This window comes from Panthera tigris, chromosome A1 (assembly GCF_018350195.1).
Source record: "Panthera tigris isolate Pti1 chromosome A1, P.tigris_Pti1_mat1.1, whole genome shotgun sequence".
Lineage (NCBI taxonomy): Eukaryota > Metazoa > Chordata > Mammalia > Carnivora > Felidae > Panthera > Panthera tigris.
The window spans coordinates 70,576,276-70,603,502 of NC_056660.1; the positions used below are offsets into that span (position 1 = coordinate 70,576,276).

Below are 27,227 nucleotides of genomic sequence, written 5' to 3' on the forward strand. Positions count from 1 at the left end.
AGCCCCTCTGTCTTCAGGATATAGGTTCCTGATTTAAAGATTTTTGTTCGTTTCCCTTAGAATATCTTCAGAGTGCCTCCTTATATGTGGCTCTGCACCTATAGGATAAAGTCCAATTCCTTAAATGGCATATAAGTCCTTTTATCATCTGGCCTTTTTTACCCTAGCTTTGTTTGCTCCAGCTCCCCTGTACATATCTTGTGCTTGAGCTATATTAAAAATCCCTTGTTTTTCAGTGCTACCGTCTGCTTTCAATGTCACTGCCTTTGCCCTTGCTGTTCACTCTTCCTTCTCTGCACTGGCCACAGCCTCTTGGATGTAGCTGCGTTATGGCACTTACCACACTTTGTTGTCATACTGCCATATTGTACACAGAAGTTATCAAATGCACTTGATGTTTCCCTGTAATTTTCGATGCAGAGGGGAAGTTTTAAAGTCTGTGTAAATTTATTTGTATGTATTCTTTTACGTGCATAGCTTACCTGAAAGAATATATGTACAGGAAACTGGTAATAGCATTGCCTTTGGAGCAGAGACCTAGTTGTCTCTACAGTATATCACCTTTTGTACCTTTTAAACCCTGAACCATATACATACATTTATTCAAAAGAATATCTTCTGTATGGAAGGTTAATTGATATGATCAGCTTTATTTAGCTTGTGCACTAATTGGTATTAACAGACCTGTATTAGGGTTCTGCAGAGAAAGAGAACCAGTAGGAGATGTATGTGGAGATCCACTGGCTCACACAGCTATGGAGGCCAAGTCTCACGATCTGCCATCTGCAGACTGGAGACACAGGAAAGCTGGTGATGTAATTCTAGTCCAGGTCCAAGGGCCTGAGAACCTGGGAGCCCATATGTCGGTAAGCCCCAGGGTAGGCCAAGACCTGTGTCCCTCTTGAATCAGGAACGCAGGACAAATCCTCACTTCTACTTTTTGTTCTCTCAGGCCCTCAGTGAATGGGATGATGCTCACCCACACTGGGGAGGGCAGTGTACTGGGCTGAGTCCCCTGATTCACATGCTCATGTCTTCTAGAAACACTCTCACAGACACACCCAGAAATCATGTTTCATCTGGGCACCCTGGGGCCCAGTCAAGTTGCATGTAAAAGTAAAATTAGCCATCACAAGCCCTTAATAGAGAAGATGTGTCAGGTGCAGATAGTTGTTTTAATGTAGATTTTTCCCTGTTAGATAGGTTCACACTCTTGGATTTGTCACAAACAGTGTGGTGTGTGGCCCAAAGGGGTGAATAACAATAGCTATAGCTAACACCTCTTGAGTATATATTATGTGCTAGGCACTATTCTAAACACTTTAAGGGTGTTAATTCATACTCTCACAGCCTCTTGTGGCAGGTGCTATTATTACTCTCATTTTACATACCAGGAAATGAGGGTCGAGAAGGATGGCTTGCCCACATAAGAACACGTGGTGGTGTTGGGCAATTTAGTTCCAGACTGGCTTTTAACTATTATTCTGCCATGCAGATAAAAATTAGAAGGAAGTTCTTAATCCCTATAATGTTATGATTGGTTATATTTGCTATAACAGTTTCTTATTGTGTAACTTCATGTTGTGTTGCTTTTATCAGATGTCATCTGTTTAATACTTATAAAAATGCACATTTTAAAATGCACTTCAAAGAGGTATAAAACATTTTTTTTCTTTGTATATTATCAGTGTTTAACAGGGATTTACCATGACCACTTAGGTATAGAATGGCCTATGATTTTGTAGTCTCAGGCTTGACGTGACATGAGGGTATTTTAAGGACCCATCTGCTCAAGGCTCTGAATGACTCAGGATATTATCAGATTAGGAGTTTACTGATTTTTAAGGCAGAGGCTTGTCTCAGTTTGCTAGAATAAGTAATGTGTGACATAAAGTTTAAACCAAGACTTTGAAAACCTTTTCCAACTCTGAGATTCTGTGACTCCCTGTCAGGTTAAAATATTGCTTTCAGTTGTATGAGTACTTTAAAGATCATATATAGCTTTAACTTTCTTTTAGAAATATAACTAAGACTTTTTCTGTAGTTACATTCAACTTACAACAATTCACTAACCCAGAAATGTGTACTAAAAGATATCCATATTACTTGTGTGTTTCTTTCAAAGGATTAGCCTGTACAATTTTAGAGTAGGAAGAGAACCTTATAAAATAGTTTCCTCTAGAAATGCCATCAGTTTATATGTGAGAGTGAAGATCTACAGAGATTGATTTGCCTCAAGTCAAATAGGTTATTGTTAGTGGCAAAGCTGGGCTTAGAATTGAAGTATCTAGGCCTACCCAGAATGGAGGTACTCTCTTATGAGGCCTTAGCTGCTTCAAATATGATGGTTACTCAAACTTAACATAAATTCCCTGAATTTAGAATATACGTTGTGAAGTAAGTGGTCAGACAATTCTGTCTAAAGTTTTTTAGTATTCAGAAATGTTATCTGAAGATTACCTTTTGGCAAGAGAATTTATAAATATCCCCTTAGTCCATTTAAGATACACCAAACCAAATCAGTTGATGCTTTAACGGACTAATTATAGGGCCGCATCCTACCAGATGAGTTTAGTAGCAATCGGGTTATAGATGAACATACATGTAATATTTAGTACTACTCTAGGAAGTAATTTTTTTTTTTTTTTTTTTTTTTTTTAGAATCATGTCCAGTGTTGTGAGAATACTTGTTTTCTGGTTCCAAAGTGAGAGTAACAATTTCTTATGTGTGTTTTTTCTCTCTTCAGACTTTTGATAAAATTCTTATTGCTAATAGAGGAGAAATTGCATGTAGGGTGAGTGGAATTTTAATCTTATTTTCTATTTTACTTTGTGAATTTTATTAAATCCCTTGAAATATGAATCTCTATTAATAACATTGATATATTTTAAAATAGGTTATTAAAACTTGCAAGAAGATGGGCATTAAGACAGTTGCCATCCACAGTGATGTTGATGCTAGTTCTGTAAGTATATTTCGCTTTATCTGAATGAAGACCCTTATTTGGGGTATATTTAAAAAAAAAAAAAAAAAAGCCTGGGTGGCTCAGTCAGTTGAGCATCTGACTTCAGCTCAGGTCATGGTCTTGCAGTTTGTGAGTTCGAGCCCTCTGTCGGGCTCTCTGCTAACAGCTCAGAGCCTGGAGTCTGCTTCAGATTCTGTATCTCTCTCTCTCCCCCTCCCCTGCTCATTCTCTACCTCTCTCTGTCTCTCAAAAATAAATAAATGTTAAAGTAAATAAATAAATAAAGGTAAAATATGTAGGTTTTCTTCATTCTTGGCCTGAAAAGGGTATACACAATTAAAAAACAAAACATGAAATTACTGACTCTTGTATTAAGCAAAATGGAAGCATCATAATGTCTTTAATATGTGTCTTAATTTTTTTTTCCTCAGGGTTTTAAAAACCTAGAGTAGAGTTTAAAAATTGCTTGACAGATTGCTGGTCACCAAGTAGATTTAGACAAAGCTTGAGAAAGATTCAAAGATTATTGTAATGTTTATATCATGCTGCATTAGGAGAGCACGTTTTTCCACAGCTGAATTCCGGGATCACTAAGGGAATGCTATAATTGTTTAATTTTCCTAAATGCTGTATCGTGTTCAGCTGAAAGGTTGATGAATGAAAGATACACTAATACTAATTGGACATGAACAAAAGGAATAACATAAAGCCGTGAATGATTTTATTGGGGATTTTTACCACAGCAGGCATTTTTAGCAGTAATAAACTATGAAGGAATAGAAAAAAATCTCATGAGAAAAGAATGTAAATTATTAGAACTTTAGGGGATGAAATTTAAGTAGTGGTACTTTACGTTGCTGTTTTTCATTCTTTTACACTACTTTTGATAATGGGACCTATCGGTGATGTCAGTTTTTATTATACAGAAAGATAATACAGAGGATTTTCATTGTTTGTGATTTCTTACCTAGAAATGTGTTGTTCATTCTGCTTTATTGCGACTGACTTCCTTTAAAAAACAAAACAAAACAAAAAAAAGAGAAACCATTACAAGCTATTCTAATTTCCTGAAAATAAAGGTTAAGTATTTATCTCATCTAGTTTACTTGACAGATACATTTAAAATAGTCCTCTTTTGGGGCGCCTGGGTGGCTCAGTTGGTTAAGCGGCCGACTTCGGCTCAGGTCATGATCTCGCGGTTCGTGAGTTCGAGCCCCGCGTTGGGCTCTGTGCTGACCGCTCAGAGCCTGGAGCCTGTTTCAGATTCTGTGTGTCCCTCTCTCTGACCCTCCCCTGTTCATGCTCTGTCTCTCCCTCTCTCAAAAATAAATAAAACATTAAAAAAAAAAATTAAAAAAAAATAAAATAGTCTTCTTCTACTTAAAAAAGAAATTAAATAAATTTATTTTACATATGTGGTTTTTTTTTTTTAATATTGGTTTCTGGCCTCTTTACTAATAATTTGTTTTAACTGATAGTTTCAATAGTAGTTTATATTCCTTACAAGATATCTATGAAATAATGAGAAAACTATTACTTTAATCTGTTTCTTGGTTGGTAAACTAAGACATTTATCAGTAGCAAACTCTTTTAGAAAAAAGTTTGTGTTACCATCAGGCTAGTAATAGATTTAAAATTTTCTCTTGTCTTGTGTTCATTTTCAGTGTATTAGGCCAGGAGGTGTTTTTCACTCATGGGTAAATTGGGAGAGAAAATGGACACTGTTTTTTATATCAAGTCTTATAGTAAACTTTAACTTACTTTTCTCGTATCAAGATAAAGTTCTGTATCCTGTGTTCTCATGAAGGTGACTGTTGGCATGCATGGTCCAAAATTATTTGCGTTTTGATTTTTTTCATATATGTTTGTATTTCAGTGTTGGTATTATAGATCCCAACAGCACGACTGCTTTTTCCCATTCTTAATTTTCTAGGTTTGTGTTCTTGTTAGGTAGAAGCTTTGCAGGAGCAATTTGCATTGCGGGTACAGCCCCTACCTTGGAGAAAGGCTGCCATGATGGTATGGTACAAACCTTGTAGGGCCAGAAACTCCTCCCAACCTGTGGGGGGAGTTTCCCAACTGACTGGAAGCAGCCTCCATTAGAGACCATCCCACACTGTCTGTCTCAGCTCCTCCCAGCCCAGAGAGAACCAATACTATCCAATCCCAAAACAACGTAGGAGCCAGCTCTCCCACCTTGAGAGTGTACTTCCGATTTAATAAACTGCTTTGCACTTGCTACTTTCCTTCTGGCTGTCTTTATTCGAGTGTGGATCCTCACATAAATCTTCTCATGGGGAATCAAGAGACTGAGACCTCCATTCACACAACCCAGACTCACCCATAACATTTTGATCTAGAGGTACACTGTCACTTTCCAGCCTTTGAAAAAAATGGTTTCAGAAGAGTTGGTCAGAGTTTTAAGATGGTCCTTCATATCCTTCTAAAGCAGAGATGGTAGTTTTATATTTTAAAGACTTTTAGTCACTTTTTGCTGAAAGTGGAAATGAGCCTACTAGAGATTATAATACATAATTTAGAATAACATTTCCTAGGGCCCACAGTGGAGGCAATGCATGATCAGTCAAAACTTCCTCTTAGTGTGAACTACCTTAAGCCCTTTTCTAGAAAGATACTATTTAGGATAATAATGATAGTTAGAATGTTCAAAGTTTAGTTTAGGCCTTAGCACTAGAACCAAATCTATTTGCTTTCTGCATCTCAAGAAAGCCAAAAGGGTGAATTCCTCTAACGGTTTGGTTTTTTGCTTCCTTAACATGTGACCAAAAAGATTATCATTGTATCCAATGAGCTTTACAATATGGGTAATATGAACAAGTCTTGCTACTTTGATGTATTGTTAACATTGCAATATTTATTTTCAACAGGTGAGCATTAAATTTTTTTTTTAACATTTATTTTTGAGCAAGAGAAAGAGAGGAGACAGAGTGTGAGTGGGGAAGAGCAGAGAGAGAGGGGAGGGAGACACAGAATCCAAAGTATGCCCAGGCTCTGAGCCATTAGGGCAGAGCCTGACGCAGGACTCGAGCTCATGATCCATGGGATCATGACCTGAGCTGAAGTCGGACGTTTAACTGACTGAGCCACCCAGGCGCCCCAGGAGGTGAGCATTTTAAATGTAATTTGGAGTAAAAAATATCTTATATGCTTTATGTTAATTTCATAAATGGAAATGTAAATATTGCAGTAGGAAAATACAACAGTTGATTTTTTTTTTTTTAATGTTTATTTTTGAGAGAGAGTGTGTAGGGGGGAGGGGCAGAGAGAGAGAGGCACACACACAGAATCTGAAGCAGGCTTCAGGCTCTGAGCCGTCAGCACGGGGCCTGACATGGGGCTTGAACCCACAAACCGTGAGATCATGACCTGAGCCGAAGTTGGACGCTCAACTGACTGAGCCACCCAGGCGCCCCAACAGTTGATTGTTTTTAAGTGGCAAGTTAATATTTTCCACAACTAATTTTTGACAGTTAAGCAGGGAGAAAAGGCTAATGGTTTACGATGACTATTAAGTGATAAGTCCTATAAAGAAAACGAACTACCTTATAAATGATGTGTAATGGAAAAAAATTGGCTTTTAAAGATGATTATGCAGTTTTTTCCATTGGTCTCCTTTCCCCCATCCTGTTCTTCAAAATTGTCTTCAATATTCTTGTCTTTTTGTTCTTCCATGTGAATTTTAGGATAAGCTTGCTTACCAAATTAGACACATCCACCCACCAGTTTTTAGCTATTGTGAACAAGACTTCTTTAATAATCTAGTACAAATCTTTATGTAAACACATACTTTGATTCGTCTAAATACCTAGGAGTGGAATTACTTGGTCATCAGGTAGATGGGAGGCAAAGCAACTTTTTCCTGTATGAATAGTAAATCTCTGGGGAGTAAATAAATATATTTTAGACTTTGCAGGTCACATGTTCTGCTACTTTTATTTATATATACATACATATGACCCTTTAGAAATATAAAAACCATTTTTAACTTGCAGGCTATAAAATAACCCTCCTTAGATTGGATTTGGCCTGTGGGTGGGTGGTATTTTGTTGACTCCTGGCATTAATAGATGTATATTTAACTGTAAGAAGCTGCCACGGGTGCCTGGGTGGCTCAGTTGGTTAAGTGTCTGGTTCTTGATTTCGGCTCTGGTCATGATCTTGTCGTTTGTGAGATTGAGCCCCATGTTGAGCTCTGCACTGACAGCATACATCCTGCTTGGGATTCATTCATTCCCTCTCTCCCTCTCTCCCTCCCTCCCTCCCCTTCTCCCTGTCCCTCTCCCTCTCTCCCCCTTACCCCCTCTCAAAATAAATAAACTTAAAAAATAATAAGTGTTAGAAGCTGCCAAATAGTTGTTCTGTATGACTCTGCCACATTTTGCTCTCACCAGTAATGTACGAACATTCATGTTGCTCTGCGTCCTTGCCTGGACTTGATCTCAGCAGTCCTTCTGATTTTTGCTATTCTGTTGGTGTTCACATGTTATCTTATTGTAGTTTTAATTTAAATTCTCTGATGAATATTGATGTTGAGTACCTTTTCATATTAATGGCCATTTATATTCTTAAGTGTTCAGACGCAAAATTGGAAGAGCAAGTACAGTGAGTGCTTATACCTTTTGCTTGGACTCACCAGTTAACATTTGGACACATTTGCTTATAACTGTGTCCATATGTATGAGTATAAATATATATTGTGTGTATATTTCTTCTTTTTTTATTTTGCTAAGGAAATTGGAAGTAAGTTACAGTCATGGCATTTCACCCCTAAATCCTTAAGTTTTTATTTCCCGGGAAAAGGCTATTCTCTTACATATACCCTATCAAAGCTAGGAAAATTATTAGTAATTCTATAGTATAATCTAATACACAGACTGTATTCAAATTTTCCCATTTGTCTCCAAATGTCTTTACTTTTTTTTTTTTTTAATGTAAGCTTTACACCCGACATGGGTCTTGAACTCATGACCCTGTAATGAAGATGCTCTACTTACAGAGCCAGCCAAGTGCCGCTCCCAATGTCTTTAGTATTTTTTTTTTTTGACCCACAGTTCAGTCGCGGTTCATGAATTATATTCGGTTATTATGGCTCTTTAAAGAGTCTCTTAATCTAAAATAGTCCTCTTACCTTCCCTCTTTGTTTGATTTTCACGATACCAATGTTTTGAGGAATCCAGGCCAATTGGCTTATAGATAGTCTGGGTTTGTTTCCTCACAAATAGATTCAGTGTAAATATTTTTTTTTTTTTTTTGATAAGAAAGCTTCATAAGTGGGGCGCCTTCATAAGTGGGTGGCTCAGTCGGTTAAACGTCCTACTTCGGCTCAGGTCACGATCTCGCTGTGAGTTTGAGCCCTGCGTTGGGCTCTGTGCTGACAGCTCAGTCTGCAGCCTGCTTTAGATTCTGCATTTCCCCCACTCTCACTCTGTTTGGTCTTGAAAGTAAATAAACATTAAAAAAAATTAAAAAAAAAACTTAAGTGATCCTGTTGTATCAAGAAGTTCATAATGTTGGGTGGTTCTGGTTACACTGATTACTTGGTTGAGGTAATGGTGCATTATTTTTCCCCCTCTTTTGAAATTTTTGGGGGTGAATCTTTGAATCCATGTGAATATTTGTCCCCCAACAACCTCTCATCTACTATTTTTCATCCACTGATAAAAAGCATCTGATGCAAAAATTACTTTGGTCGCATTTGTCTCGTGCTGTCTGCTGAGAAGTCTGTCAGTTCTACTCCATTTTGAATCTACCTTTTTTTCCCCCTTTCATGTCTTACTCATTTTTAACTACTTTTTTAGAATTTATTTATTTTGAGAGAGTGCATGCGCATGTGCTAACCAGGGAGAGACAGAGAGAGAGAGAGAGAGAGAGGATCCTAAGCAGACTCCACCCTGTGAGCACAGAGCCTGATGCGGGGCTTGAACTCAGGAACCGTGAGATCATGACCAGAGCCAAAACCAAGAGTTGGGCACTTACCTGACTAAACTACCCAGGTGCCCCTTTAACTACTTATTTTAAAGCTTCTATCATACTGCTGTATTATTCCAAGTTCTTAAGTGTCTACTTCTGACTTCTTACACAATGGATGAGCTTTTCGTTTGTGTGGATCTTGGCTTGTGACCTCCTATCTGGTGTCTTTAATGTTGAATCCCAGCATGGTTTGGGTTGCAGATATGGCCTTGTTGGGTGGATGCTATATTTGTTTCTGCCAGACTCTCTAGGGTACCCTTCTTCTGGTACTAATCTTTCTGTTAACTTATTGGCATGAAAGTTGCTGAATTTTGAGGATAATGGAAAAAACAAAATGAAATGACATATATCACTCCCTCTCTTGAATAGACCCATGGTTTCTAATTTACAGAGGAGACTTCTTACTTTGAACTACAGCAGATAATTTTAAATATTTGTCTTCCATGTACTTATTAGATTGACATTTTTCTTCCTTTTCACTGAGGATGTAATCTTTGAGCAGCCTGGCTGTATGTAGGGAGTTTTTCTTATAATTTTTAACTCCTTTCTCTGAGAATTAACTCAGTTCTTTAGATTCTCCCCCCCCCCCCTTTTTTTTTTATTAGATTACCAGTTTATTATAAATGAGTATAGCTCAGAAACAGTCAGTTGGAAGATCTGAGTAAGGGAAGGTATGGGGACAGGGCAGGAAGCTTGCGTACCCTCTCTAGGCACACCGGTTTCCCCCAATTTCCATGTGCTCACCAACCCTGATTCTTGAGATCCCCCCCTCCCACTCTCCATGATTAGCTGGAATATTGGCTCTGGCAGATGCTGTCTGGCTTTTAGCTTCCTTTTTTGCTTTTGAGCCCTGGGGATTGCCTGTAATTTCTTGTAAGCCAAGTTCATTTAAAGGGTGTCTGTTAAATTTAATCTAGGATTTGAGGTGCTTGTAGAGGTGCTTGTAGGGAGGCTTTGCAGATTATTTAGTTGGTTGTTCTTGGATAGTCTTTTTTTTTTTTAATGTTTATTTATTTTTGAGAGAGAGAGAGCACGCATGAGCAGGAGAGGGGCAGAGAGAGAAGGAGACACAGAATCAGAGGCAGGCTCCAGGCTCTGAGCTGTCAGTACAGACCCCTATGTGGGGCTAAAACTCACAAACCATGAGATCATCACCCGAGCCAAAGTCAGATGCTTAAGTGACTGAGCCACTGGGGTGTCCCAGTGGATAGTCTTAAAAGAGGATGACATCCTGTCTGTTGAGGAAGTTGCCCTGCTCTTTTTGAAAAGTGAAGGCTGATCTAGAGCAGTATCAAAATCAGACTTTACCCAGGATGGTAGTTCACATATGCTGATGGGATTTCTGCAGCTGCGTCCAGGGGATAAGTCCACAAGCAGTGGGAAATGGTCTGGGCAGGAGAGGCAAGTGGGAGTTAGGCCTCTTACCAAGTCATGAATTGTCTTTTATGTGTTCTCCAGGTCTTTATTAGTCTTTGGAAAGATGTTTGGAGAATGGTTTATGAAGGAAAAATTGTCCTGGTGGAAGACTGAATCCTGCTGGACATTTGATAGGGATTGTGTTGTATCTGTACACTAATTTGGGAAGTATTATTATCTCAACATTCTCAATTCTTCCTATCCATGGACGTGGATATTCCATTTGCTCTTGTTCTAGTTACTGTGGCTACTTTAATTTCAGCAGTGTTTTGTAGTTTTCAGAGTATAAGTTTTGCACTTAACTTTGTTATATTTCATAGTAAATGTTTTGGTATTTTTTATATTAGGATTGCAATGTTTTAAGTTTCAGTTTTTATTGCAAGTTTATAGAACTATAATCAACTTTTGTATGTGATCATTTCCTGCAACCTTGTTGAATTTGTTTATTCTTTTATATACACACACGCGCGCGCACACACACACGTGTGTGTGTGTGTCTATATATGTAAGATCCTTAAGATTCTCTCTAGAAGACCATGTACAAATAGAGATAGACTAGAGATAGACTTCTTTTGTTTCAATCTGGGAGCTTTTTATTTCATATTAATTTTCTTGGCTTTAACGTTCAGAGTGATAGAATAGAAGTAGTGAGAGCAAGCATCTTGTTTTGTTCCTCATCTTTGGCAGAAAGCGCTTAGTATTTCACAATTAAGCTTCATTTAGGCTCTGGGATTTTCATAAATTCCCATTATCAGGTTGAGGAAGTGCCCTGGTATTTCTAGATTGTTGAATGCTTTTTTGTGATTGGATATTGGATTATTTCAAATGCTTTTTCTGTGTCGACTGAGATGCCATAGCTTTTGTTTGTTATTGATATGGTATATTCCATTAATTTTTGGATATTACACACTTGGTCAAGGTGTATAGTTTTTGTATATATTGCTGGATTCATTTTATTCGTGCTTTGTTGAGAATTTTTCATCTGTGGTTATAAGAGCTATTGGTCTGTAGTTTTCTTGTGATGGCTTTGTTTTGGTATCAGATCTTGGCCTCATATTATAAGTTAGGAACTGTTCCCTCATCTTCTCTTGTTTTGGAAGAATCTGTGAAGAGTTGGCATTAATTATTCCTTAAATGTTTGGTAGAACTCACCAGTGAAGCCATCTCTGTGGCTTTTTTAATTTTAAATTTATTATTATTATTATTATTATTATTATTATTATTATTATTATTATTATTTTTGAGAGAGAGAGATACCAGGCAGGCTCCATGCCTAGCATGGAGCCTGACATGGGGCTCGATCTCATAACTGTGAGATGACTTGAACTGAAATCAAAGAGTGGGGACACTTAACCAACTGAGCCACCCAGGTGCCCTAAAGACTTTATTTTTAAGTAATCTCTATACCCAATGTGGGGCTTGAACTCACAACCCTGAGATCAAGAGTTGTATGCTCTATCAACTGAGCCAGCCAGGTACCTGTCTATGGGTGGTTTTTTGATTATTCAATCTCTTATTAAAGGTTTATTCAGATTTTTGATTTCTTTTTCTGTGCCTATAATTTTTTCTTTCTAGGAATTTGTCCATTTCACCTGATTTATCTAGTTTATTGATATATGATTATAGTATTTCCTTATTTTTATTTTTGTAAGTTTGGTAGTGATTTCTTTCATTCCTGATTTTAGGCTTTTAAGAGTCTTTTTTTCCTTGGTCACTTTAGCTAAAAGTTTTCAACTTTATTGATCTTTTCAAAGAGCCAACTTTGATTTCATTGATCTCTATGTCATTTGTATTTAGTCTTTATTATTTCCTTTATCCTGCTTGTTCTGGGTTTATTTTGCTCTTTTTTTTTTCTTTTTTTTTTAAATAAATAGGCTTCATGCCTAGCATGGAACCCAATGCAGAGCTTGAATTTAAGACCTGAGCAGAGATTAAGAGTTGGACGCTTAACCAACTAAGCCACCCAGGTGCCCCTAGTTTTCTCTTTTTAAAAATAGTTTAAGGTAGAAGATTAGGTTGTTGACTTAAAGTCTTTTTTTAATCTAAGTGTTGAGCTGTATAACATTTTTCTCTGTTTAGCTGTACCCCATATGCTTTGGTATGTTTTTCATTTTCATTCCTGAAACTCTTTTCTGACTTCCCTTGTGATTTCTCTTTTGGCCTGCTTATCATTTAGGAGTGTGTTGTTTAGTTACGCATTATTTGTGAGCTTCCCAAGTTTGTTTTTGTTACCTGTTTTTAGTTTCCTTACATTTGGTTAGGCAACATGCTTTCTATTTCTGTCTTTTAAAATTTGTTGGTGTTTGTTTTATGGCATACCATATGCTCTGTCCTTGAGTTCCATGTGAACCTAAGAATGTCTGTTTTGCTGTTTATGGTTCTCTCTAGATGCCTTTTAGGACTGGTTGGTTCATAGGGCTATTCAAGTCTTCTCTTTCCTTGTTGATCATCTGTTCTATCCATTAATGAAAGTGGGGTTTAACATGTTTGTAAAAAGCTTCTTAAAATGTTAAGTATTTATTTTGTTTTGCTCAGAAGACAAAATCGGTGACAAGTAGTTATAGGCCTGTAACTCTGCATGAAAGAGCCTGAATAAGATAAGAGATCATTGACTAAGGAACTCTAGGCTGTCATAGAAGTAATGAAGTAGGGTGCTTGGTGTAGAGATTCTCACAAGAATTCTTTGCAGTTTTCAGTAAACAAGAAATTTTGACATGGATTGTTATAGACTTAAGTAAAAATAGATTTCCTTTTTAAAAAATGTTTGTTTTTTAAAGGTTTCTTTTTTAAAATCTGGGCAAAGATGATAAGCGAAAAATAAAACAATGACTGTCATATATTGATAGAAAAATCCTAAGTAATAGGAAAATGGAATAAAATAATTTACTTAAGTAATATGCTGCAGCCACATGGAGTGTATTCATGACATTTCAGTATGGTTCAAAATTAGAGAATATTAATATATTAATAAGTTAGTAGAGGAAAACTAGATGATTATTCTGATAAAAGCCTAGATGTCATTTAAAAGAAATTCACTGTCTTTGTAAAATCCTTAGTAAAACAGGATTAAATACATGCTGCCTTCCCATAATAAGGTTATACCTCATAGGAAGCATTCTCATGAAATTCAGGGTAAAGGCTGATAAATTTACTCTCACTACTGTTATTTAACAGCATTCTAAAAGTGCTAGGTAGTGCGTTAAGCAAATGTAAAATGGTCGACAGGAAAGGCAGAAATAGTAAGATTGTGTTGAGTTTCTAGTTATGTAGTTAACTGAATAACTATTTAGAAACATAAAAAACCATCTCTATGGTTGTTAAAAAATAAATCTATAGTTTTCCTATATGTATCATCAACAAAATAGCAAATACAACTGGCATGCCTGGGTGGCTCAGTCAGGTAAGCGTCAGACTTCAACTCAGGGCATGCATGGTCTCACAGTTGGTGAGTTCAAGGCCTGCATCGGGCTCTCTGCTGTCAGAGAGACAGACTGCTTTCACGTCTCTCCTCTGTCTCCCTCTCTTTCTGCTTCTCGCCCGGACACATACGTGCTTTCTCTCTTTCAAAAATAAATGTAAAAAAATACAACTGAAAATGTATAGCTTCATAGAAACAGTGGAAAAGGTAAAGCACTTGATATGAAATCTGTAGGACTTATAGGAGGACTTATTTTTGTATAGGGAAATTGAATAGTGTAAATACTAGTTATTTGAAAGTTTATGTACATTTCTCTATTAAATTCTAATGCAGTATAATTGGGGGGGGGGATGACAAAGGAGTAAATTTGTAGAATGTCCTAGAAAAGTCGGTGGAAAATTGAAGAGGGGACCAACCTAACAGATACTAGAGTACATTTTAATACCTTTTCATGCAGAAATAACCAGGAGCACACCATAAAATTTTGGAGCAAGAAGAGACAGGTCTGTGGAGTAAATTCATTAGATTTTAGGCAGAGGGCTGATATGGGAGAATTTCTTGATTTGTTGAAGAGGGCCTTATTAATATGAATATTGACTTAGAAGGCAGGAGAGGTAGATTCTAGGGGTTTATGCCACTAATTTGTAATTGTAGGTATTCCCAGAGAAGTTAAGAAATATAAAAGATGAGAAATGTTTGGATTTAGTGACTAGGACTTTTCTAAATGGGAAGGTGGATCCTACTTTGTTAGTTTGGTGAATAGTGGGAATAAAGAATTTGCAAACATAGAGGTTGTACTCAAAATGCATGTTAGATAACTATTTATTTTTATAACTTTGTTTTTAAGTAAAAAGATAGTATGCTTTCCCGTAAGAAATAGCAAAATCTTATTATATTTGTATCAAATCTCTGAAGTTAACATTTTGATTTTTCTTAAAATGGATTAAATGATTCTGTGCTATAACCTTTCGCTACATTTTCTATCTAGACTCCTAAATTGAATGTATCAATGTTTTGTTGCTTTGTGTTCAGTGATGTTGGATGTAAATGAGAAATGCCTAATATTTACTACTTCAGAACCCAAACTTAAAATCAGGGAAGTAGCCATTGTGACTCCCATCTTGGTCAGACAGCCTGCTGTTTGAAGTATGATTCCTGATGTGTATTGTAGTCTTACCCTTAGGATTCAGTAATGAGATTGAGCGGGGTTTCCTGTGAGCAGTCTGGGATGATTGACAGTAAGGTGAGGGGAATCATCACTTAGCATGCCTACCCTTGATAATATTTCCCTGCTGTCTGGGGAGGTACTAAGGACAAATAGGACTTCGTGATGTCTATGTAATTAGTGTACGTTGGTTCCAGCTGAACAAACTGGAGGGTAATGATCAGGTAAATGAAGAAGGAATACATTAATGTAGGCTAAGGTATAAAAGACCTTAGGGAAAACGTTATAAAAATTTTATGGGGTTGTTAGAATATATGTTTTATTTTTATGTATATCTTTATATATTTATTATTTTTGTTAAAATATCTTTAGTTTTAGCTGTATGAAAAGCAGTTTAAAGGTAAAAACCTCATGCATTAACTTTTTCTCATATGGTTTAGTTTTTAGGATATTTTCAACCTTTTATTATTTGGAAAAGAGTTATGAGTTCTTGAGTTAAAATACATTTCACAATCCGTTAAGGACTTCTTTACAATCAATGTAGTCATTGATCCTCAAATTGGAATAAAGAAGTAAAGGGCAGGTTTGTAAAACTTTTGGGTGATAACTTAATTCAGGTGACCATTTATTGTATGTGTGTGTAGTTGAGATGGTATATTTATTTATTTATTTTTATTTTTTTATTTTTTATATTTTGAGATGGTATATTTAAATAACATTTTCTTAAATAGCTTTTACCAGTACAGAATACTTTAAGATGATGTTCGTGAGGATCCCTGTTTCCCATTTGGTCTTATTTCATTCAGAAACATGGCCAATTATTTAGATTGCATTTAGAAAATGCAAGATTTAGAAAATGTATAGGATTCTTAAATCAGTTTTTTGAAAAAATACTGTCATTGTTCATCACGAGGTATTCTTATCAGCAGGATAAAGTTGCACAGTAAAGCCTCTGATAGTGATTGCAATACTGTATTTAATGGGAAGGGAGGAATTGGTTTCATTAATGTGATTTTTGGACCTTGGGGTTCTGGGGATTAAAGAGTTTTTAAAGAGTTTTTAAATGGCATACCTGCTTTAAAACTTGTTATTGCTCACTTTTCTTGTAAAACATAGTGCTTTCAGTAACCTTTTTGGATTTAGAATACAATGTATCAACCTTTGCAAATTTAAAACACTAGACTTGATGGTGAGAAACTAATCGGGAGAAGAAAGTATATGAAATGTTCAGACGTTTCTTCTCTTTGCTTTTATTGTCCTTGGAAAAACATATTTTGCAGAAACATTATACTATATCAATTTAAAATGTTTTTATTATCTTTGGCTTGGCTAAATTACTTTCTCTATATTTTTGGGTAAAATGGAATAGGTTAGGATTCCTGGTAGGGATTTGTTCACATTAATATGGCTCATCAGGGACATTATATTTAATTGGAGGTCCTGCAGAATAGTAGCAGGAGGCTGAAGAGAATGATTTAGCATTAGCAATGGCTCGTCTGGGAGTTGTGCACTAATCAAGGAGCTTGAGTGCTAGCAGTGGGGATGATGGGAATTATGACGATTATGACATTTAAGCATGTCTGTGTGCGAACTGGACGGGCAATGAGTTAATCAAGAAGTATATTAAATGGCTCCCATGCTGATTCATTATCATTTACCATAGTGCCTGTCAGGTTGTGTATTTAAAAAATACAATTATTGCTGAACTCAATATGTATAAATTCAGCCACCATTCTTCGCTTTTCAATAAAATACCCTCAAATTACCTAATACATATAAAAATGGAAAAATGAACCAACCCTGCTGACTGTGTGATTTGGGTATTACAGTATCCTTTTTTTTAAACACTTTAGAGTTAACCCTTAATTTCAGATTCATTTAAAACCTTGTTTACTTTGCCCTTTCATATATTCATTTAAATACCCTGGCTTATTTCTGCTGTATAAAAAGTTTGGGTTCAAAAAAAATAATCTTTTCAAGCTGAAAAATAATTCTGATATTTGCGAAATATATTAATATTTAAGGCATGAAGCTGCAGACAAATCAAGGCATTAATCTTTTCTACCATCAAAATGCTCCAAAATCAGGGGGGTGGGCGTGGTGGTGGTAGAAATTTCCTTTGCTCTAGTGGGTGGTCTCTTTGTGCCAGGTAGACCCATTCTGTGCCCAGCATGGTTAGAGCCATCTGTCATGAAACTACCAGTTAGAAATGCTAGAAGTGTACATATTTTGGGGGAAATGGAACCAATAAATTGAATTCCTTTTAGAAAATAAATTGAAATACAGCATAAATCCATGAGCAAACTGAATTATATCTATAGGCAAATTTATAGAGTTACTGTACAGATGAACACACACAGTTTCTTTCTTTTACTGTAAGCACTGCCAAATTTAATAAAAGTTTCTACCAAACTGTGACCTTCATGTATTAACTTAATTAAAGCAATATTATGGGTACTACTCAAAGTGTTAACCTGTGGGTGGTTGTTACTGAAATCCATTATCTATGGAGTCAGTGTTAGTGGTCAGCTGCATCAAAAATAAAACTTGCAACCAAGACAGTCCCTTGGGTGCTGTGAGCTCAGCAGGTTAAATTGTCAAAATCTGTCAAAGCTGCTTAAAAGACTATTTTAAACCCCCTGGAGTTCAAGGTACACCAGCCATTACAGTCAAGAAGGACTATGACTTTATTTAGCAGCAATGTGAAAATTACATTTGGACAGGAAAAAAGGATTTATATCCATATCTTCATGTATGAATTACTTTATTGACATGTGTTTGGGTACTTGCTATTTAACTTAAACATTAAAAAAAAGTTGGACTTTGAAAATTTATTTTGAGAGAGAGCACACGTGCAAGTGTGCAGGTAAATGCACGTGTGTTTGGCAGAGGGACAGAGGCGGGGAGGGGGAGAGAATCCCAAGCGGGCTCCATGCTTGTCAGTGCAGAGCCCCAAGTGGGGCTCAATCTCCTGAACCATGAGGTCATTTTCTGAGCTGAAATTAAGAGTATGGCGCTTAACCAACTGAGCCACTCAGGTGCGCCTCCCAACTTTTAATCTATGGAAAGTAAGTTGTGAAGATTTTCCTTTGTAAATTGGAAAAGAGTATCCCAAGACCTTCTCAATTTTGTTAACAAGAACTTTGACCTTTCAATGACATTAAAAATTTTAATTTAAGACCAAAACACACTGAAATATTGAGTATATATATATATTTGTATATTTTGATAATTCTGACAAATTTAAACAGCATAATTTGAAAAAGAACATTGTTTCAGTATAGTTAATGCCTGATGGTGGGAAAAAGTACTTAATTGTGGATTTTTCTTCAAGCATCTATTTAAATAGGCTTAGAAGTTCTGTAGTCTTACTGAAAAACATAAAAATATTTGAAAACCTAGCTTACCTAGTATTTATTTATTATTTATTTGTAGTATTTATTATTTTTAAAGATTCCAGTATAATTAACATACAGTTTATGTTTCAGGTGCATAATGTAGTGATTCAACAATTATATACACTACTCCGTGCTCACCAAGTTAAGCGTACTCTTAATTCCCTTGACCTGTTTCACCCATTGTCTCACCCACCCTCCCCTCTAATAGCCATCAGTTCATTCTCTATATTTAAGATTAAGGCTGTTTGTGTGTGTGTGTGTACACATAACCACATCATCTTTACCCATGCATCTATCAATAGATACTTTGGCTGCTTCCATGATTTGGTTATCATAAATAATGCCGCAGTAAACATAGCTGTGCATATATCCTTTCAAATTAATGTTTTTGTATTTTGGGGGTAAATACCCAGTAGTGGAATTACTGTATCCTATAGTAATTCTATTTTTAATATTTTGAGGAACCTCCATAATGTTCCACAGCGGCCGCACCAGTTTGCATTTCTATCAGCAGTGGGTGAGGGTTCCTTTTTCTCTATATCCTCCCTAAAACTTATTTCTTATCTTTTTTCTTCTTAAGATCTTATTTTAAGATTTATTTATTAGAGAGAGAGAGAGAGAATGAGAGAATGAGAGGGGGGAGGAAGAGAGAATCCCAAGCAGGTTCCACACTGGCAGCACAGAGCCCAACGTGGAGCCCAAACCCATGAACCGTGAGGTCATGACCTGAGCCGAAATCAAGAGCTGGATGATCAACTGGCTGAACCACCCATGTGCCCCTCTTGAGATCTTATTTGTAAGTATTTTCTACACCTAATGTGGGGCTCAAACATATAACCCTGAGATCAAGAGTAGTGTGCTCTACTGGCTGAGCCAGCCATGCACCCTGTGACAACTTAATACTAGCCATTCTGACAGGAGGGAGGTAATTCCATTGTGGTTTTCATTTGCATATCCCTGCTGATGAGTGATGTTGAGCATCTTTCTTTTCATGTGTCTGTTGGCCATCTCTTTGTCGTCTTTAGAGAAAGTCTGTTCATGTCTTCAGCCCATTTTAATTGATTATGTGGGGGTTTTTTTTTGATCAATTTTAAGATCTTTATATATCTTTGGATAATAACCCTTTATTGGATATGTTATTTGCAAATATCTTCTCCCATTCAGTAGGGTTTTTGTTGTTGTTGTCAATTGTTTCCTCTGCTGTGCAAAGCATTTTATTTTGAAGTACTCTTGACAGTTTATTTTTGCATTTGTTTCCCTTGCCTCAGGGACCTATCTAGAAAAATGTTGCTACAGCTGATATTAGAAAAATTACTCCCTGTGCTATCTCCTAGAATTTTATGTATGGTGTAAGAAAGTGGTCTAGTTTCATTCTTTTGCATGTAGCTGTTCAGGTGTTCCTAGCATAATTTATTGAAGAGACTGTCTTTTTCCCATGGCATATTCTTGTCTCCTTTGTTGAATATTAATTGGCCATATAATTATGGGTGTATTTTGGGATGGTTTGTTCCATTGATTTATGTATCTGTTTTTGCGCCAGTACCATACTGTTTGGATTACGACAGCTTTGTAGTATATGTTGAAATCTGGGATTGTGATACCTCCAGTTTTGTACTTCTCTTTCAACATTACTTTGGCTATTCAGAATTTCTTGTGGCTCTGTACAAATTTTAGGATTATTTGTTCTGTTTCTGTGAAAGATGCTATTGGTATTTTGATAGAGATTGCTTTAAATCTGTAGATTGCTTTGAGTTGTATGGACATTAGTATTTGTTCTTCTAATCCTTGAGCAGGCATGTATTTCCATTTGTCTGTGTCCTCTTCAGTTTCTTTCATCAGTGTTTTATTGTTTTCAGAGTATAGGTCTTTCACCTCCTTGGTTTAATTTATTCTTAGGTGTTTTATTATTTTTGCTGCAATTGTAAATGAGAGTATTTCCTTAATTTATCTCTTTCTGCTACTTCATTATTAGTGTATAGAAATGTAACGGATTTCTGTATATTGATTTTATGTCCTGCGACCTTACTGAATTCATTTATCAGTTTTAGTAGTTTTTTGGTGGAGTCTTTAGGGTTTCCTATCTTCTGCAAATAATGAAAGTTTTACTTCTTCCTTATCAAATTGGATGCCTTTTGTTTCTTTTCCTTATTTGATTGAGGTGGCTAGGCCTTCCATTACTATGTTGAATAAAAGTGGTGAGAAAGGATATCTTTGTATTGTTCCTGATCTTAAGGGAAAAGTTCTTAGTTTTCCATCATTAAATATGATTTTAGCTGTAAGCTTTTCCTATATGGCCTTCATTGTGTTCCCTCTAAACCTACTTTAAATGGATGTTGTATTTTGTCAAATGCTTTTTCTGTATTTATTGAAATGATCATCCAGTTTTTATCTTTTGTTGATGTATCACATTGGTTGATTTGTGAGTATTGAACCAGCCTTGCATCTCAGGAATAAGTCCCATTTGGACGTGGTGAATGAGTTTTTAAAAATGTATTGTTCAATTCAATTTGCTAATGTTTTATTATTATATTTTAATTTTTTTAAATACTTTTAAGAGAGAGACAGAGATGAAGAATGAGCAGGGAGGGGCACAGAGAGAGGGAGACACAGAATGTGAAGCAGGGTCCAGGCTCTGAGCTGTCAGCACAGAGTTCAACATGGGGCTCTAATTCACGAACTGCGAGATCATGACCTGAGCTGAAGTTGGACGCTTAACCCACTGAGCCACTCAGGCACCCCTGATTTGCTAATATTTTATTGAGGATGTTTTTATCCATGTTCATCAGAGATATTGGCCTGTAGTTCTTTTTTTCATAGTGTCTTTATCTGGTTTTGGTGTCCGGGTAAGCTGGCCTCACAGAATTTGGAAGCTTTTCTTCCTCTTTTATTTTTTGGAATAGTTTGAGAAGAGTAGGTATTAACTTTTCATTAAATGTTTGGTAGAATTCACCTGTGAAGCCACCTGGTCAACTTTTGTTTGGGAGTTTTTAGATTACTCATTCAGTTTAGTTGCTGGCTATTGGTCTGTTCAAATTTTCTATTCCTGATTCAGTTTTGGGAGGATGTATGTTTCTAGGAATTTATCCATTTCTTCTAATTTGTCCAATTTGTCAACAGGCAGTTTTTAAAAAAATTTATGTGTGTGTATACACACATATATATATATATATATATATATATATATACGTATGTATATATACGTATATATATATATAGACAGAGAGAGAGAAAGAGAGAAATCTCTGCACCCAGTGTGGGGCTTGAACTTACAGCCCTGAGATCAAGAGTTGCATGCTCTACCAACTGAGCCAGCCAGGCACCCTGACATATAATTTGTCATAATATTCTTTCATAATCTTTTGTATTTCTATGGTGTTGGTTGTTATTTCTCCTCTTGCACTGCTTATTTGAGTCATTGCTCTCTCTCTTTTTTAATGATTCTGGCTAAAGGTTTATTAATTTTGTTGGTCCTTTCAAAGAAACCAGCTCCTGGTTGTATTGATTTTTGTTCTTTTTCTTTTTTTTAGTTTCTATTTTGTTTATTTCTGTCTAATATTATTTCCTTCCTTCTGTTTTGGGGTATTGTTTGTTCTTTTTCTAGCTCCTTTAGGTGCTTAGGATGTTTATATGAGATTTTTCTTGGGGCATCTGGGTGGCTCAGTCGATTAAGCATCTGATTTTTGATTTCAGCTCAGGTCATGATCTCATGGTTTGTGGGATGGAGCCCCACATAGGGCTCTGTGCTGGCAGAGGGATTCTTTCTCTCTCTGTCCCTTCCCTGTTTGCTCGTGTGCTCTGTCTCTCTGTCTCTCAAAATAAACATTTAAAAATTTTTTTAAAAAATGAGATTTTTGTAGCTTCTTGAAGTAGGCCTGTATTGTTATAAACTTCTGTCTTAGAGCAGCTTTTGCTGCATCCTGATGAATTTGGACTGTTAGGTTTTCATTTTCATTTGTCTCCATGTATTTTTTAATTTGGTTGACCTGTTAGTGTTTAGTAGCATGTTATTTAACCTCCGTGTATTTGTGTTCTTAACAGAGTTTTTCTTGTGGTTGATTTCTAGTTTAATTGGAAAAGATGCATGGAATGACTTTGATCTTTTTGAATTTTTTGAGACTTGTTTTGTAGCCTAATATGTGATCTGTTGGAGAATGTTACATGTGCACTTGAAAAGAATGTGTTTCCTGTTGTTTTAGGATGGAATGTTCTGAATAAATTGGTTGGATCTATCTGGTCCAGTGTATTATTCAAAGCCACTGTTTCCTCTTTGATTTTCTGTTTGGATGATCTATCCATTGATGTTAGTGGGGTGTTGAAGTCCCCCACTATTACTGTATTACTATCTATTACTTCCTTTATGTTTATTACCTGCTTTATATATTTGAATGCTGCCATGTCGGGTGCATAAATATTTATAATTGTGTATCGTTTGTTGGACTGTTCCCTTTATGATTGTATAGTGTCCTTCCTGTCTCTTGTTACAGTCTTTGTTTTAAGATCTGTTTTGTCCAATGTAATTATCACTGCCCCAGCTTTCTTTTTACTTCCATTTGTATTATAAATGCTTTTCCATCCCTTCTCTTTTAATCTGCATGTACTTCTGGGCCTGAAATGAGTCTAATGTAAGAAGCATATAGACGGGTCTTAGTATTTTTTATCCATTCTGCCACCCTATGTCTTTTGGTTGGAGCATTTAGTCCATTTACATTCAGAGTAATTATTGATAGGTGTGTACTTACTGCTGTTTTGTTACTTGTTTTATGGTTTTGTAGTTCTTCTCTGTTCCTTTCTTCTTTTGCTCTTCTCTTTCACAGTTTGCTAGTTTTCTTTCTCTAGGATTTCTTTCTTATTTTTTGCATGTCTATTACCAGTTTTTGATTTGTAGTTACCATTCAGTTTATATATAACATTTTATGCATATAGCAGTATATATTAAGTTATTGGTGGCTTAAGTTTTTATCCATTCCCAAATCACTTAGTCCTTTCAGCCACATTTTAGGTATATGGTGTCATACTTGACATCCCTTTGTTTTGTGAATCCCTTGACAGATTTTTAAAAGTCTACTTAATTTTCCTGCTTTTGTACTTCCTTTTCTTACTCCTATCTTTGGTTTTTCCTTTCTACTCAAAAAGTTCCCTGTAACATTTCTTCTAGGGCTGGTTTAGTGCTCATGAATTCCTTCAGCTTTTGTTTTTGGGAAACTTTGTCTCTCCTTCTATTCTGAATGACAGCCTTGCGGATAGAGTGTTCTTGATTGTAGGGTGTATTGTTTTGTTTTGTTTTTTGTTAATGCTTGTGTATATCATGCCATTTCCTTCTGGCCTGTAAAGTTTCTGCTGGTCAGTCAGCTGATAGCCTTATGGGGTTTTCTTTGTATGTAATTGTTTTCTTTTCTCTTGCTGCTTTTAAAATTCTTTGTCACTACTTTTTGTTACATTAATTACTACATGTCCTGATGTGGACTTCCTTGAGTTGATTTTGTTGGGGGCTTTCTATGCCTCCTAGATCTGGATGTCTCTTTCCTTCTCCAGATTCAGGAAGTTTTCAGTTACTATTTCTTCAAATAATTTTTTTGCCCCTGTTTCTCTCTTTCTTCTGGGATCCCTGTTATGCAAATGTTATTATGCTTAATGGTGTTGCTGAGTTCTCTTAGTCTATTTTCATTTTTAGTTATTTTTTTGTTTTTCCTGTTAAGCCTGATTGATTTCCATTACTCTTTCTCCAGGTTGCTGATCGATTCTTCTGCTTCCTCTAGTCTAGTATTTATTCCTTCTAGTGTAGTTTCAATTTCATTTACTGAGTTCTTCATCTCTGATTGGTTGATTTTCTTTGTGTTTGTTGAGGGTCTGACTGAAGTCCTCTACTCAAGTCCAGTGCGTATCTTTATGACCATTACTTTAAGTCCTCTTTCAAGCATATTATTTCTATCTGTTCCATTTTGCTCTTTAGCTGTGATTTTTTTTGTGTGTGTCCTGTTTTTCATTAGCCATACATTTCTCTGTTTCCTCATTTTGTCTAACTCTCTGTGTCTGTTTCTTTGTGTTAGGAAAATGAGCTATGTCTCCTGCTCTTGAAAGTAGTGGCCTTATGGAGAAGAGGTCCTATAGTACCCTGCAGGGCAATGTTCCCTGTTCACCAGAATCTGGCATTTCAGGAGTGTCTCCTGTGTGTGTTGTGTGCGCCTATTAGGACTGAACCACATTTGCCTTCAGTCCAGTCATCTTCAATGACTCTTTGCCTGTTGTACTTAGCACTTGGTCCTTGTGTTACCGGGACAGTCTGGGGTCAACTTGGGTTTGAGTTAAGGCAGAGTAGGCATTTGTCAGAGCTGCAGTAACACTGAAGTGTAGGATGCTTTCTGTGCTGTCCCCTGAGGTACTTTTGTTAGTGGGAACGGCCTGCAGTCAGACCACATGTCTGCCCCTGTTCCACTGCTGGGGCCACAGCATGTGTCGTTCTCTTCCCCTCTCTCTGGGTCTGGAATTACTTTGGAGTGGTGCTGGCACACTAGGGGCTGCTTGCACACTGCCACCTTTGTAGCACCACTTTGGATGGACTCCTGCCAAGGGTGTGTTAGATGGGTTGGTTCCTAAGAGAATTTGGGGCATGGTGTGGGGTGCCAGCGAGGTATGTGCTGGTCTGCTGTAGGAGAGCCCCTTCAGTTGTCTGGGAAACTCCTTCCCAGGCTGATTGCATTGGAGGGGGTAGATCTGCAGAAGCTCGTGTGTCCGGGCATGGCATTAGCAAACTAGGTTTAGAGTGTTTACCCTGTGCTTCCTGCAGATGTCTGTGTATTGTTGCTGGGGAGCAGGGGAGGGAAATGGCACATGCCACCTCTTTTGTTCTTGGAGAAGTCTTCCAAAGATCCCTGCCCCTCCCGCACACACTGAGATTAGTCAGCAAATCTCCCTTGCATATCCCCTAACAGCTTTTCAAACTGCTGCTTCTATGTTGTATCTCATTGTGACTCTTTATTGTGCTGTGTCTTTAAGGGCAGGGACTTAGTTTCCTACTGCCCTTCCACCTTGCCCAGAGCCAGGCCCACTGATGTTTAAAGTTTCATCTCTGGGTGGCTCAGTTGGTTACTGTCTGACTCTTGGTTTCTGCTCAGGTCATGATCCCAGGATCATGGGATTATTGAGCCTTATGTCAGGCTCCAATCAGAGATGAGTCTGCTCTGCTTGAGCAGACTCAAGCAGTATGGAGTCTGCTTGAGTTTTCTCTCTCTCCCTTTGCTCCTCTTGCCTGCTTGTATTCTCTTGCTCTAAAAAAATATTAAAATATTTAAATTAAAAATAAAAAGTTTCAGTTGTTAAGCCCATTTACTGTAAGAATTAGTGAAGGTTAGGTCCTTATGGCTCTCAAAGCCAAATGTTACAAGATTTGTCTTACCAGTGTGGGTCCCCTGTGTCTGGGGGTACCTGGTGTGAGGTCTGTTCCTCTCCCCTCTCTGTGTCTGCACCATCCTTGCCTCCTGCCGATAGTCCCTCAGGTCACAGGTCAGGTCACTGACCATGTCTCTGCCTTTCTTACCTTCTTTGTTGTGGCCTGTTCTCCACATTTAGCTGTGGAGAATCTGTTTTGCAAGGGTTCTGGTTGTTTTCTGGTTACTTTCTAATGATGTGGATGTTACCTATATGTGTGTATACATGGGATGAGGTGAACCTTGGATTCTCCTACTCCACCATCTTCACTGGAAATAAATACATTATTTTTGATATTGTAGTGTTTATTAGACCATGACTTAACCTTGTATCTGTTGCAGCCTCCCTCATTTAAGACTTCTTAGTGGAGGGAAAGATACAATCACTCCAGGTAATAACTATCACTTATTAAATATCTACAATATACGAATGAATTAGAATAACTATGTAAGGGAAGAATTATTGTCATTATTTTAAGTTGGGGAAAATGAGGGCTTTAAGATATAGTTTGCCCAGGAGTGCCTAGGTGGCTCAGTCGGTTAAGCCTCTGACTTTTGATTTTGGCTCAGGTCACAATCTCATTGTTTCCTGAGTTCAAGCCCTGCATCTGTAGTGCACTATAGTGCAGAGCCTGCTTGGGATTGTCTCATTCTGTCTTTCTCTGCCCCTCCCCTGCTTTCTCTTTCCTTCTCTTTCAAAATAAATAAGTAAACTTAAAAAAGAAAAAAGAAATTTATATATATATATATATATATACACACACACACACAATATATATATATACACACACGTGTATATATAGTTTTTTATATATTTATATTTATTTATATTTATATATATTTATATGTATATATGTATATATAAAGATATAGTTTGCCTAAGTTCATTTTGCTAGTTATGCAGTGGAGCTGAACGTGGAGTTGTGTGACTCCCCAGTTGTGCTTTTTCCATTGTACCCTATTGCTTCCCACACTAACTTTGTGGAAAACTCCCCTTTCTCCCCCAGAGAAGTTAGTTTATTAATTTGAAGGCTGGGTATTTATTAGGGCCTGTTGTAGGCCAGATGCTATACTAGTTGCTTGAATTAGAATGATGACCAGGAGCAACATGATTTCTGCTGTCATGGCACTTACAGTCCAATGGTAAAGCTAGATATAAAATAAGAAAACATATAAATAAGTATCTACAAATTGTGGTGTTATGAACCAACCAACCAGTTGTTGAAAGAGAATAATGGGGAACTCTTCGTTAATAGTATGGTCATAGAATTTCTCTCTAAAGGGGTAAGATCTAGTGTGAGACCTGATGGGTGAGAGTCAGCTTTCAGTTGGGCAGTCAGCTAGTCTGCTAGGTAGATGGGACAGCATGTGTGAAGTCCCTTCGCCCGTCCAGTAGATTGAAACGAAATCTGTGAATCAGCTCAGGTTTTCTAGGCACTCATTTACTGG

The 27,227-nt window shown here is 36.9% G+C and overlaps 1 protein-coding gene across 3 annotated transcripts in view; it reads left to right on the forward strand.

Moving 5' to 3' along the window:
• Positions 1-27,227, forward strand: part of PCCA (propionyl-CoA carboxylase subunit alpha) — a 477,968-nt gene that overhangs the window by 82,856 nt on the left and 367,885 nt on the right. For all 3 annotated transcript variants that reach the window (XM_042979710.1, XM_042979700.1, XM_042979707.1), the window contains 2 exons: positions 2,748-2,795; positions 2,898-2,966. In XM_042979710.1, the coding sequence (XP_042835644.1) occupies positions 2,748-2,795; positions 2,898-2,966 (117 nt within the window). The remainder of the gene's footprint in view (positions 1-2,747; positions 2,796-2,897; positions 2,967-27,227) is intronic.